The sequence below is a fragment of the Symphalangus syndactylus genome, chromosome 8 (assembly GCF_028878055.3).
Source record: "Symphalangus syndactylus isolate Jambi chromosome 8, NHGRI_mSymSyn1-v2.1_pri, whole genome shotgun sequence".
Taxonomy (NCBI): domain Eukaryota; kingdom Metazoa; phylum Chordata; class Mammalia; order Primates; family Hylobatidae; genus Symphalangus; species Symphalangus syndactylus.
In genome coordinates, this window is record NC_072430.2 from 145,142,320 (window position 1) to 145,154,349 (window position 12,030).

Genomic DNA, 12,030 nt, shown 5'->3' on the forward strand with positions numbered 1-12,030 from the left:
TGTGTTGGGTAAGAGCCACGTTTATTTCTTAATTGGACAGAGCCTCAAGTGCACACACAGTACGGGAACCTAGGGCTAACACTCGGGTGTAAGACATCGGGACGGGCGTCGTGACGTCGGGACGGCAGCTATGACATGGGGTCTGGGGTGTGCCCACAGCAATCACATATGTACAAGCCAGGGACGCGGCCTCTGAGCCACAGGGGAACCAGGGGACGGACTAACTACAGGAAGCACAGGCCCAGGGAGAAACGCAGGTCGCCACAGCTGCTGTCCATCTAAGGGACCGCACGGCCCGGCACCGGGGTAAGGGAATGTGCCTTCCGTGGTCCCCACACGGGTGAGGCTGGCATAAGACCAGTGCAGCAGCACAGTAAACACCTGTGACATCAGCCCCACCAGGGCCCCAGGTGCCGGGGACTTCAGGGACCAGGGTTGACAGGGAGGGCCACCTCATCACAGCCATCCTGGGTGGGGGAGTTTGTGCCTGTGCAGCCGGTGAGTGAAACATTGGCATCTTCCGAGCGATGACTCCCAGTGGGAGGCCTTGGACTTGGCAACCCTAGGCACTGGCCATGTCCCATCAGAGCCCGAGTGCTGGTCAGCCTGGAGCCTGGCATCCCCCTCTATCTGGAGCCACAGTGGAAGGAGCTCCCCTTTTCTGGTGGAGGATGGCTGCCCCCAAACCAAAACAAGCCCCCAGACTTGGCAGTTTAAAGCATTAAATGAAACCATCCGAGGGAGACGGCTTTCCAGATCTGTCTCACCTTCCCCATTTAGCAGGAAGCAGCAGCCACGCTGGGCCTGGCTGTCTCCTGAGCACCGCACCCCATGAGCACCTCCACACCAGCCCTCCACCTCACAGATGTGGAAACCGACTCCTGGGGAGCTCAAGGAATGCAGCTAACGCGATCCCTAGGTGGTTTCTGGCAGAGCGAACTTTCAAGAAGCCAGGTGTCCTGACTCAGGCGGCCTTCTCTCACCATCAACTCTGAGTTTCTGGGTCCTGGCTTAGGCACTCCTCACTAGAGCAGGCCTGGAAGGAGGGAGTTGGCAGAGGCTGCAGCGTGGCTCTGGGTCCTAGCCAAGGCCAACACGGCACCTGGCTGAGAGGACACAGCCAGGCAGTCTCCATGGCAGTGGAGGCTTCTGAATTCAGGCAGCTCCCAGGCACCTCCTCTCAGCCCACTCATGCCGCTAGTGCTCTGCAGGTTGGCTGGCCTCAGACACCTGCGACCTGGGGGGCGCGCCCAGACCCTTTGGAGGCCGCAGCCTCAGGCTGGCTGACCTGAGTTGGCCGTGGCAGGGCCTGCGCCTCCTCTAGCCTGCCTGGGGCCCGTGGGGCTCCCACTCATCTCAGACCAGTGTGTTCTGCCCCTGCCTTTCCTTCCTGCCTCCAGGCAATCCTGGATGCTGGAGCAGGTGCTTCTGCAAGAAGCTGTTCTGCATCCTCTCCTCTCTGCGTCTTGGCCCACTGCCTCCAGAGGACACCCATGGGGAGCACAGGCCACCTGGCTTCTGAATTTTATTCTGGGATATGAGTCCTCACCTAGGAGATTTCCAAAGAAAGCTGCAGTGTCCTGTGTCCTGCCTTCCCAGACGTGGCTTCCCGAGCCCTGATTCTCCCTCACAGAAACCCCCCATCAGCCCCTGGGAGAGCCTCCCAGGCAGGGGATGAGGGCGGCGGTGGCCACACCGCACCTGAGCCCAGGTACGAAAAGGCAAGCCCACAGTCCCAGCTCCCAAACAGGCTGGCCCAGGCAGGCAGCCACAGAGACTGCAGCCAGCGTAGGTCCTGGCCTGCCTGCCCTGCACCCCACTCTCCGAGATGGAACTTCAGGGGCCTGAACAACCTTCCCGAAGGAATACCTCATGCCAGAGCCCTCCCATGTGGTGTAGAAGGCCCATGCTCCCCAACTCCTGAGCCGCTGTCTCTCCCCCAGGCATGGGATTGGGGTCTCTGAGGCTCATGTCAGCATCATGTGGGACAGCCTGGGAGAGTAGGGGCCTCAGAACCAGTGGCATGCTGCATCTCCCCCACTCCAGGAGGCAGGATCTGATGAAAGTGCTGGGCCCTAGGTCTGGAGCGCCAGACCCGATGTAACTGCTCCCACGGGCCACGGCGGGAGAGGGGCTCTGTTGCTTGGCTACTGTCTTTCCTTGAGCTAAAAAGAGACAAAATTAACCTCTGCGTGTGGGTGGGGAGGGCCCTAAAACCTCCCTAGGCCTCTGGACGTGACTCCTATGACCAGACTCTCAGTTTGGGGCTGACCCCCGTCCTGTCCTGGGTGGCCCTCGGACATTGGTGTCTGCAGAGGGGGTGAAATGGGACAAGAACAAAGGGACACCGCAGATGCAGAAGGGAAGAGCTTGAAGACGATAACCACCGAGCCAGCCACTCTCCACTGCCAACTGACCAGGATACCCCACCCCATGGGATTTTCTCAATGGGACTCACAGAAACTCTCTGCCCTGGGAACAAAGAGAGGAAAGTCTTTGCAAGAAACCTGCTAATGGCAGAATTTCTTCCCAGAAGCTACCTCGAGCTCACTCCATTTCTCACCGCAGCTGAAGAGGCTGCACCACAGCCCTCGACACCTAGACCGTCACCCTGAATTCCGACCTTCCCTGACTTCCTGGTCTCAACCCACCACCCTGCCCTGATGGTCCAGGGACAGCACACAGCCCCATAGTCTGCACACTGGCAGGTGATCCTGACCCCACTCCCTCCCGGTCCCCGCCCAGGACAGATCACAGCCTGGGTGCCGTCTGCCTCATCTCAGAGCCAGAGCCGAGTGTCACCCCTCACTCTTTCCTGGGGAAAGCTGCTGGAACTCTTCTTAGAGTCACATCTCAGGTGGCCGCCCAGAAGAGATGTGCGTTCTACCTCCCACCAGAGGAACTCACACCACCCTCCATGCTGTGCAGACTTCAGGCACCAAAGACACTCCCCCACCCTCCCACACATACACCCAGGACCCATGTGGCTATGGAGAAGCCTGGGGCCCAGGCGATGCACCCGTGTGCTAGCCCCAAGGTGCCCCACTGGTCCAGACAGCTCCTCACTGTGGCCTTCCAAGGTGGCTGTCCCTGCCCTGCCTGTCCCTAGCAGGCTTGGGAGACACAAGTGGGAACAAATGGGGTGGAAGTGGTTGGGGGTTCCATCTGAATATTACAGGGCTATGTGGAGGCATTAGAAATAAATACTTATAAATAGAACAAGTCTTATAGTTAATTTCCAAGTTGACTGATTCAATGTCACTAACGTATATTAATTATAAGTCTGTCTATGCTTAAAAAAATATTAGAACGGCAGCAAGAACCCCCGTAACCTGTGCCCTTGGCCCCCCCAGCCTCTCCCAGCTTGTTCCACCAAAGCACATTCTGCAAGAAGAACTGACACGCGCAGCCTCTGCTGGGAGCACAGCTGGTCATGTGGCACAGGTCCCCGGGCCTGGCATGGGTGTCCCCTGGGGGGTCGACCCGGTCGTGGGCTGTCTGGCAGGAGAGGGGCCGGGCGGCAGGTGACAGAACAGACGAGGATGAGGGTGGGGATGGGTTGGGCCTGCCGGCTGTCATGGGAGGGCTCAGGTTCAGACCCGCATCTGGGCAGACCTCCTTCTGGAGAGCTTGGACCTGCAGGAGAGTTGGGAGAGGCGGCATGGTCAGGCCAGGAGCACCTGCAGGCTATATCCACCGCGCCCTCCACAGGCAGGCAGCCGTGAGGGGCAGCCACAGACCCCATGTCCCTGCTGCTTCCCTCATCACCTGGGGAAGGGACTGAATCTCTGCTTCTGATGTGTAGGACTCAGCCCACCCGTCCCCTCCTGCACCCCACTTTTCACATCCCTACTGTGGGAGGGACCAGCTCCTTCCACAGCCTGCCCAAGGGCACACGGTTTCCCCATGCCAGGGCCACTGGGTTAGGATGCAATTTTGAAAGTATGGCCTGGGATTTATCACTCCACAAGAAGCCACGACTCAGAGGGAGCATTGACAGCCCTAAGGGCATCCCCAGCCCACACAAGAAAGGGCAGGCTGCACCGCCTTCCCCTGGCCGCACTGCTTCCCCAGGTGGCCTTGCGGGCAGGACCCCTGGCAGAGCAACCGCACCCTGCAGCCGGCCCTACTGAATGGTCCCCGCCAGGAGGGGATTGAGGGCAGGACCCCTGGGAGAGCAGTCTCGTCCTGCAGCAGGGTCCTACCAAATGGTCCTGGCCAGGAGCCAGTTGAGGGCAGGACCCCCATGGCAGCAACCTCGCCCTTCCGGCAGCCCTACCGTATAGTCCCAGCCAGGAGGGGGTTGAAGGCATACAGCCAGTCATGCATGTCCTTGTCGCTGGCGGCCTGCAGCAGGATGCCGCGGTGTTCCGTGCACACCGCGAATGTGTTGGGTGTCTGCAGAGGGAGGCTGCTGGTGAGGAGGTGCCAGGCCCCCGTGGTCAGCACACCACCCTCCTGCTCCCCAGGGCCCATGCAGGCAGGGGAGGGGCGCCACCAGGAAAGTCCCAGGGAGGGGACACGGAGGGGACACAGAGGGGAAGGCTGACCCAGCCAGGGCTGTGACTGCCTTCTGGACGCATCTGCGGCCGGTGGTCCCAGGACACCCTCACCACTGCTCTGCATCCCTATGGGACATGCCTGCCCCTCATGCTCCCTGCTCCCTGGAACCCTGGCTGGGCTGCTGGTCCAGATGTGGGTTCACACCACCCACTCCCACCACAGGGAATCAAAACACCATCTCGTAGATACTGGGGCCACCTCCAGATGGCTCAGAGAAACTTCTTCTCCAGCCAGCCTGACGAGTCCAGGCTCCTGAACTTGTCCAGGGCCATTCCAGCTGGAGGGTTGGGCAGAGTGGGGGCAGGAGGGCTCCTTTGAGCCCTGTGGCTTTCCCATTCCTGCAGGGCTGATGCCACCCACCTTGGGTGACTCCGGAGGAAGGGACATGGCTGTGGCCATCACACAGGAGAATACTAATGCTTGCCCTGACCGGAGCCCATCCCCACTAGCTGTCACCAGGAACATGCGCCCCATGGGCAGGCAGAGAGGCCTGGGGCAAGGACAGAGGATCCCTGAGGCTGAGTCCCTGAGCCTGGTCTCTGTGGAACAGGACGGAGTCTGGGGTGAGAAGATAGGCCTTCTGCTCCGACGAAGGGCTGCAGAGGACGGTGGCTCAGCTCCTGCCCTGCTAGGGTTCCTGGTGCCCGAGCCTGAGCCGGGCCCAGCCGCACCTTAAGCATAGCCTGCTGGTCCTCGCTGTACTCCACCTGGGCAGTGGCCAGGTTGAGCACGAACCGCTCCACGGCATCCTTGTCGCTGTTGTACATGTAGGCATAGGGGCGCCGCACCACCACAAAGCGCCTGGCCCAGCCCGACGTGTGCGGCTCCAGGAAGTGCAGGTACCCCTTCTTGGAGACGATCGGGCTGAGGGCAGAGAGAGCTGCTCGCTGGGGCCCTCGGTGGGGGCAGTGGCTGACTCGGGCACTCACCGTCCACCACCCAGAGCTGGGACGCAGCAGTGCCACCCACCTCCCCAGCCAGAAAGTGGGTCGAGGCATCGAAGGGCACCTGGCAGAACCCCGACCCAGGAGGCTGGAGACCAGATCACCAAGCCAGCTCTGGGACTCAGTTTCCCCACCATAAAATGGAAAAACTTAAAGAAATAAGCTAAAGTTGCTGCAAGGCTGTCACACAGTGCCCAGTGACCACGAGTTCCCCACCTGGGCCTTGGCTCTGACCCCACCCACTCCCCTGTGCTCTGTGCTGGTTCCCAGCCTAGGCATGTGGGTCACAGGGCCCTGCCTGACCTCTCAGCAAGGAGCTGCCCCTCCATGTGGGTCAGGGGCAGCCTGCCTGAACCTCCAGTATGGGCGTCAGGCAACCTGTCTGTCTTCCCAGGTATGAGGGTCCCTGTGCCCCCAGTATGGGGATCAGGGTGGCCTGCCTGTCCCGTCAACATAGAGCGAGCTGATGGCGGTGCTTTCCAGGGAAGCCCCACACACCTGACTCGGATCTCCTGGATGTCAGGGACCAGCAGGCGCTGGAGTTCCTTGTCTGTCTCTGTTGCCCGGGCAGGGGAAGGGAGCTTCTTGGAGTCGGCCTCTGGCAGCAGCTCGGGCTCTGGGCTGGCTGGCCGGGAGCAGGGTTGTGGGGTCCTGGGAAGCAGAGGGAAGTGCTGCACACTGCAGGCCTCCCTGGGCCTGGGGCTGTCTTCCCCCAGGCTTCACCCTCCTCAGAGCCGCAGTAGGGCACCTTTGCAGGGTCTCTCCAGCTGTGCCCACAGTGGGAGCTCCCGGGGCCCGTCCACCAGGACAGCCAAGCTTGTGCCCGATTCCAGGAAGTGCTGGGCTTGGTGGGGAGGGTCCCCCAGGAACCTCGGGGCCCAGCCAGGGAGCCTGTGCCCCACTCCATGCCCTTCTCCCAGTGGCTCTCCTGCCCCCACCTCCACCCTGTGAAAGCAAGTCCAGCATTTCTTTATCTCCACAACTAGACTGAAGGTGACATGAGGTTCTAAGGAGCCACTGGAGCAGAGGGTGCCGCTGGCCTCCCGCATGGGCCCCCCACATGGGACAGGCCCCACGCGACTCGACCTGGTGGTCAAGGAGGCCTGCAGAAGACAAGGCCAGCTGATGCCACTGTCTTTCTTTTTTAAATGAAATTCTGGAACCCTTAAGGCACTTTAAAACAAGAGTGAAAACCATCTGCCTGCCTATGATTCGTACATAAGGGGTTCACACGGGGTCTCTTCCAAATGCGGACCTGCAGGGGCCAGGTGTTCCCTCCGCAATACTGACCCTAACGGCTCTCACGCCCTCTTTCGTAACCTTTTCTTTTTCCATTATTTTATAAGCACTGTCTCAGGAAAAGGGAGCGTTAGCTTGTTTTCCACCCATTTCTGGTCTTCAGGGAAGAGAACACACGCACTCGGATGGAGCTGGCAGGGCACAGGCGCCCTCTGAGAGGGCCACGGACTCCACTCCTCCAGGCCCTTCCCTCAGCCTGTGGCCACTCCGAGACCCTCAGCCACTGGGGCCCCCCGTTCAGTGCTCTCTGTGCCCGACTCATGGCCATGGTCATGGGTCAGCCGTGGTGCCGGAAGCCACTCCGAGAGCCTGGAGCTCACTCACCTCAGGTCAGTGGCACCGTACCGCCCTTCAACCAGAGAGGGGCAAGTGGAGGAGGGGGTGAGAGTAGCTGCCCCTAGAGGGGACATCGACGGGTCCCGGAGCAGGGTGACAGACATCTCGGAGAGCTGCGGAGGAGAGAAGGCCTTTTTCAGGGAACACAGGGAAGAGGGTTCTCCGGCCTCTGCGGGCGCTGCCCCCTGTGCCTGCGCTTACCCCACACCTGCTGCTTAGGGCACCCACCTCTCCTACCAGCAGGCTTGGCTCAAAGTTGGCCAGCTCAAGACCCCTGGCCCCCTCCAGCCCCTGCAGCCCCTGGTTGGCCCCTCCCATCACTTCAGGCTCTGGCCTGACCCAAGCAGCCACCCTGCCAACACCTCGAGGAGTGGGCTGGGTAAGCTCTTCCCTGCTGCCTCTTGCCCGTGCCAGCGTGAGGTGGCGCTGGGTGATGCCACGGGGGCAAGGAAGGCCATGGGCCGGGGCTGGAGCTCCATGCATGATGCAGCACAGCAGCAGCTTCCCAGGCTACAGGGGTGGGGTTGGTCCCAGGAGGAGGAGGGACAGCCAAGTGGGGGCTTGACTGACTGGGCCAGAGGCCACAGGGTGATGGCCAGACAGGGTGGGGGCCAGGAAGACAGCAGAAGCCTGCGAGCGTGTGGGTGAGTCCCAGGCCACAGGACCCACTCGGCCCCTCACTCACGTCCCCACCTCCCATAGACCCCAGGCCTACCCAGGGAAACCAGCCACTTAGGTATGAGGTGTCCCTCTGCACTGAGACGTGTTCCTAGGAAACTCTTAACTGCCTTTTCCCACACGGAATGGGAGTTTTCCTCGGGGACCACTGCCTATGGGAGCCCGAGCCCTGCAGGACAGCCTGGTGCAGCCCCTCCGCGCCTACCTTGCTCTCGCTGGCACTGACGCAGACGTGGCTGTGTGTGTACTCTCTGTTGAATGTGTGCGTGAGCAGGCGCAAGCACTGTGGACAGAGCACACGCGTGGTCAGGGGCCAGGCCCCCCGCGACCCTGCTCAGACAGCCTTGCAGGCTCTTCTACCCACCCCTCCCCAGACACAGGTGGGTTCCGATGCCAGAGCACAGTGGGTCAAGGTGGGCAGCACCTCCACCCCGCCCAGGTCATCGGGTGAGCCCAGGAAGTCTCCCAGGGTCAGGCTCTGGCTCAGGGCCTGGTGTGAGGCCAGAGGCAGTGCTGCCTCCAGTGCGGGAGGCCTTCCCAGAGGCCTGTTCAGCCGCCAAAAGAGCCACTTGTAGGTGGAAGTGGTGGGCTCCCCATCAGCACAGGTATTCAAGAGACAGTGAATCATCGCTTGGGAAGGGAGACTGCAAAAGGCACCCAACTTTCAGTGCAGGTGGGGTACAGTCAGCGGGCAAGGGGACCCTAGGGACCCCTCAAGCTCCTAGCTCCTGGTGGTGCTAACCAGAGCAGCCATGGGCAAAGCTGGGTTGCTGGAGTTGCCCAGAAATGACTCAGGGCCCTTGAGGGCCTGGGGCTACGGGTGTACTGCCCACCAGCTGGACCCACCTTGACGGCCAGCTCCCGCTGCCTCTCGTTGGGAGGCTCCAGGGGTGATGGGCGGCCCTCAGCCGAGAGCGGGGAGGAGGCACTGGAGGAACCGTGGGACTCAGAGTCCTCGCTGAAGGCCGGGGACAGTGCCTCCGGGACAGGCCGCTGGGCGGTCTCCAGCTTCTCCCGCAGGAGCAGGTAGTGCCTGGTCTTCTCCACCTTCAGAGAGGACACAAGGCCTTACCTGCTGCACCTCAGGGGTGACCTCCGGAGCTGGGCTCAGCCTCAGCAGCAGCATGACCCTCTGGGCAGACCCCGGAGAGCCCACCCTCCCCTGGGCTAAGACTGGAGACTGATGGCCCTCAGCTGTGAAATGAGGAAACAGACCCTGGCACCCCAGGGGCTGACAGCACTCAGCCCCCACTCCAGCCCTGCCGCCTTCATGGCCAGCAAGCAAGCTGCTCCCTCTCAGACACATGCATCTCACACGCCAGGTTCTGGGGCAGGGCTCTGCTGCCTTGCAGTGCTGGAGGCCTCGGGAGAGGGCCGAGGGGTAGGCACAGCCCTGGCCTCACGCATCTCACACGTCATGGGTCATGTGTCACACACACATTCACCCCGAGGCAGTGCCTAGGTGCTGCATGTTGGTTTCCCTGATCAAAGTCGCAGAGGGCAGCCTGGCCCTGCGACTCTCCTTCCGGGTCCCTTTCTGGCCTCTGTCTATATGCCTGATAGTCTCCCTTGGCTAACTCCAGAGCATGCCTCTGTACTACACTGGCCATGTTTCTGTCATGCGCCACGCAGCCCCGCAGTGCACACTGGAGCATCACATGCTCCTCCTGCAGGTGGCTGTGACTCCCGACCAGCTGTGCTGCCCCCCAGTGGGCACCAGGCACTGGGCCCTCTCCAGCTTTTGCTCTGCAGACAAAGCCACATGGACACGGCCGTTTGGGCCTCATCCTCTGAGGCTGCCTCACCTCCTGCAGAAGGCTCAGCTTCTCCAGCTCCCACTGGTGGTCCAGAATGAGACTGTCACTCCGGGGCCTCCAGCCTGCCAGGTTCTCCTCGCCCCGGACGTAGGCCACAGATGTGTCCAGGACTCGGCGGCGCCGGCGCTGCATCCCTGCATGGGGGACGCGGACATTCCATCCCTACCTGATGGGTGGCTGCTCCTCCCACCCACCCTAGAGGTCCACCCATCTGTGAAGCTGCCTCCCCTCTGGGGTGAAGATGAGCTTCCCCTGGTCCTTGGTCCACCCTGGGGCCCAAAGAGCCATGCAGGCCTCCTCCATAGGAAGTTATCCAGCCCGGGGTCCCATGGCCATCTCGGCTGTGCCCTGGGAACCCAAGGAAGCCAGCAGGCCTGACTCTCCTCCCTCGCTCTCGTCCCATCTCAGAACAACTCCAGAAGCCACAAGGTGAGTGCTTGTGTTCTGTGAGGGATCCCCCTGCAAATGGCAGCTTCGCTGTGGTCACCCTGAGTGGGCAGAGGTCGAGCAGGCCAGGAACCCACCCGGTGAGAGCAGGGCAGATATCTACCTGGGCTGCCCGCGTCAGCCACGTGGCACAGGCTGAGCTCGTACACGCCAGTCACACGGTTACTGCAGGGAGTAGAAGGAGTGACATGTGGTCACCAGGCCCTGCAATGGGGACCCACAGCCAGCCTGGCTGCTGACTTGCCCCACTATCAAATGCGCATTCAGCCTGGCTGGGGTGGAGGGGTGTCGAGGTCCCTGAGCTACAGCCTCTGTTCAGAGTCCTCATCCCAGACTCCCTCCGGCCCCCAGAGAAAAGATGCATTGGCTGGTCTTGCTCAGGTGCCCATGGGGCTGTGACCTGAGGCCAGGCCCCCACAGCAGCCTCCAATCTGTCCCAGCCCAAGGGAGACACAGGCAGCATAAGCACAGCATCTGGCATCTCCAGTCCCTCCAGAGCGTCAAGAGCCCCGCAGGCCCTATACCCCACAGAGCAGCCCCACTGTGCCCAGGACAGATTCTGAGAGCACCTTGGCCACCCTCCCACAGACAGGTCGGTGGCATCCCACAATTACTGAGTCACCTCCAGAATTACCACAGCTAGCCCTCAAGGACACTGGGTCCCGACCCCCAAGCTCTTTCCTCCGAGCTGTGCCCAATGTGAACCTGGACACCAGGTCCATGTGGCAGACCACGGGGAGACCCACTGAAGGTGGCCACGGGTGCCCGGTAGCCTCAGCGGCCCTGCTGTCAGGGCCCTGACATTCCGGCTCATTCTCCTCCACCCCCAAGAATGCAGGGACGTGTTCAGCACGCAAGCACGGCTGGTCCTGGTGTTTGGTGTCTGGCTCCCCAAGGTGCCGACAGCCTCCAAGAAGAGCCACCCAGCAGGTCCTGTGGGAAGCTGTGTCCAGAGCCCCTTCCAGCCACTGCCCATTTATCCAGCTCCTAATTCAGTGCCTTATGGGCAGTCCTATGGCACAGGTTCCTGTGGTCCTCAGGGAAGAAGGTCACTGGTGGTGGGAGGGGGGCATGGTGTGGCCCCAGGATCACCCACAGGAGGCCCCAGGTGGACATCCCGGGGCTGCCCCTCCTCCCATCCCCTGCAGGTTGGCCCTCAAGTCCCTCATAGTGGTGTCGGTGTCCCCTGCAGGAACCGTGGCCTCCACAGAGTCTTCATCTAGGGTGAGCGGGAGCGGACTGAGCACAGGGAGCCAGCCAGGAGTGTGGCCGGGCCTCACGGAGGGTGAGCTGCTGAGTGGCCCAAGGACTGCTGCCAGGCAGAGCCCTGCCTGGCTCGCACCAAGACAAGGGTGGGAGTCCATGTGGTCCTCACCCCTGGGAGCTTACCTCTCCGAGGCCCGAAGGCTCCCACTGCCAAAGAGGTTGCGGATGGAACGCGAGGCTGGCAGCTTGGCGTCGCGGGAATAGAAGACCATGCAGAAGTCCTTGGTGACAACCGCCGGCTGGGTGCAGTTCTCCATCTGAGATAGGCGGGGGTGGGGCTCAGGCACAAGGACACCCCAAGTGCCCAGGTGCCCTTCCAGCCTTCTCCTGGGGGCACAATGCCCAGCACCGACGGGCAGCCCCAGGGCCTTCCCAGGGCCTCAGGTGTGGCCTGGACCCAGGCAGGAGAAAGTCTCTGCTCCTGCCCTCGAGCCAAACCCTACTGCGGACAGGCAGCCACAGCTCTGTCCACCCCTGGGCTGCCTGAGGGACCAGTCTCCATGTGTGGGGACCCCGAGGGTCCCAGACACAGGCTCACTGCTCAGGCCTCAGCTGCCTCACCATAAAATTAGGGCGACACCCTCCCCGACCCTGGAATGTCTATGAGGATCAAACCAGGTCTTGTTTGAATGTGCGCATTTTAACTCAAATGCCACAGAAAATGACTTCCTGGTGGACGA

At 61.7% G+C, this 12,030-nt stretch overlaps 1 protein-coding gene across 24 annotated transcripts in view; it reads right to left on the reverse strand.

Moving 5' to 3' along the window:
• Positions 1-12,030, reverse strand: part of KIF1A (kinesin family member 1A) — a 109,390-nt gene continuing 97,360 nt past the window's right edge. For 19 of the 24 annotated variants that reach the window (XM_055291223.1, XM_055291222.1, XM_055291221.1 and 16 more), the window contains 10 exons: positions 11,474-11,607; positions 10,188-10,249; positions 9,626-9,771; positions 8,667-8,867; positions 8,026-8,103; positions 7,131-7,255; positions 6,006-6,158; positions 5,235-5,427; positions 4,280-4,398; positions 1-3,636 (listed from right to left, as the gene is read on the reverse strand). In XM_055291223.1, coding sequence (XP_055147198.1) covers positions 3,594-3,636; positions 4,280-4,398; positions 5,235-5,427; positions 6,006-6,158; positions 7,131-7,255; positions 8,026-8,103; positions 8,667-8,867; positions 9,626-9,771; positions 10,188-10,249; positions 11,474-11,607 — 1,254 coding nt within the window. In that variant the 3' untranslated portion in view covers positions 1-3,593. The remainder of the gene's footprint in view (positions 3,637-4,279; positions 4,399-5,234; positions 5,428-6,005; positions 6,159-7,130; positions 7,256-8,025; positions 8,104-8,666; positions 8,868-9,625; positions 9,772-10,187; positions 10,250-11,473; positions 11,608-12,030) is intronic. The other 5 variants (XM_055291205.2, XM_055291203.2, XM_055291202.2 and 2 more) reach the window with 2 other exon arrangements.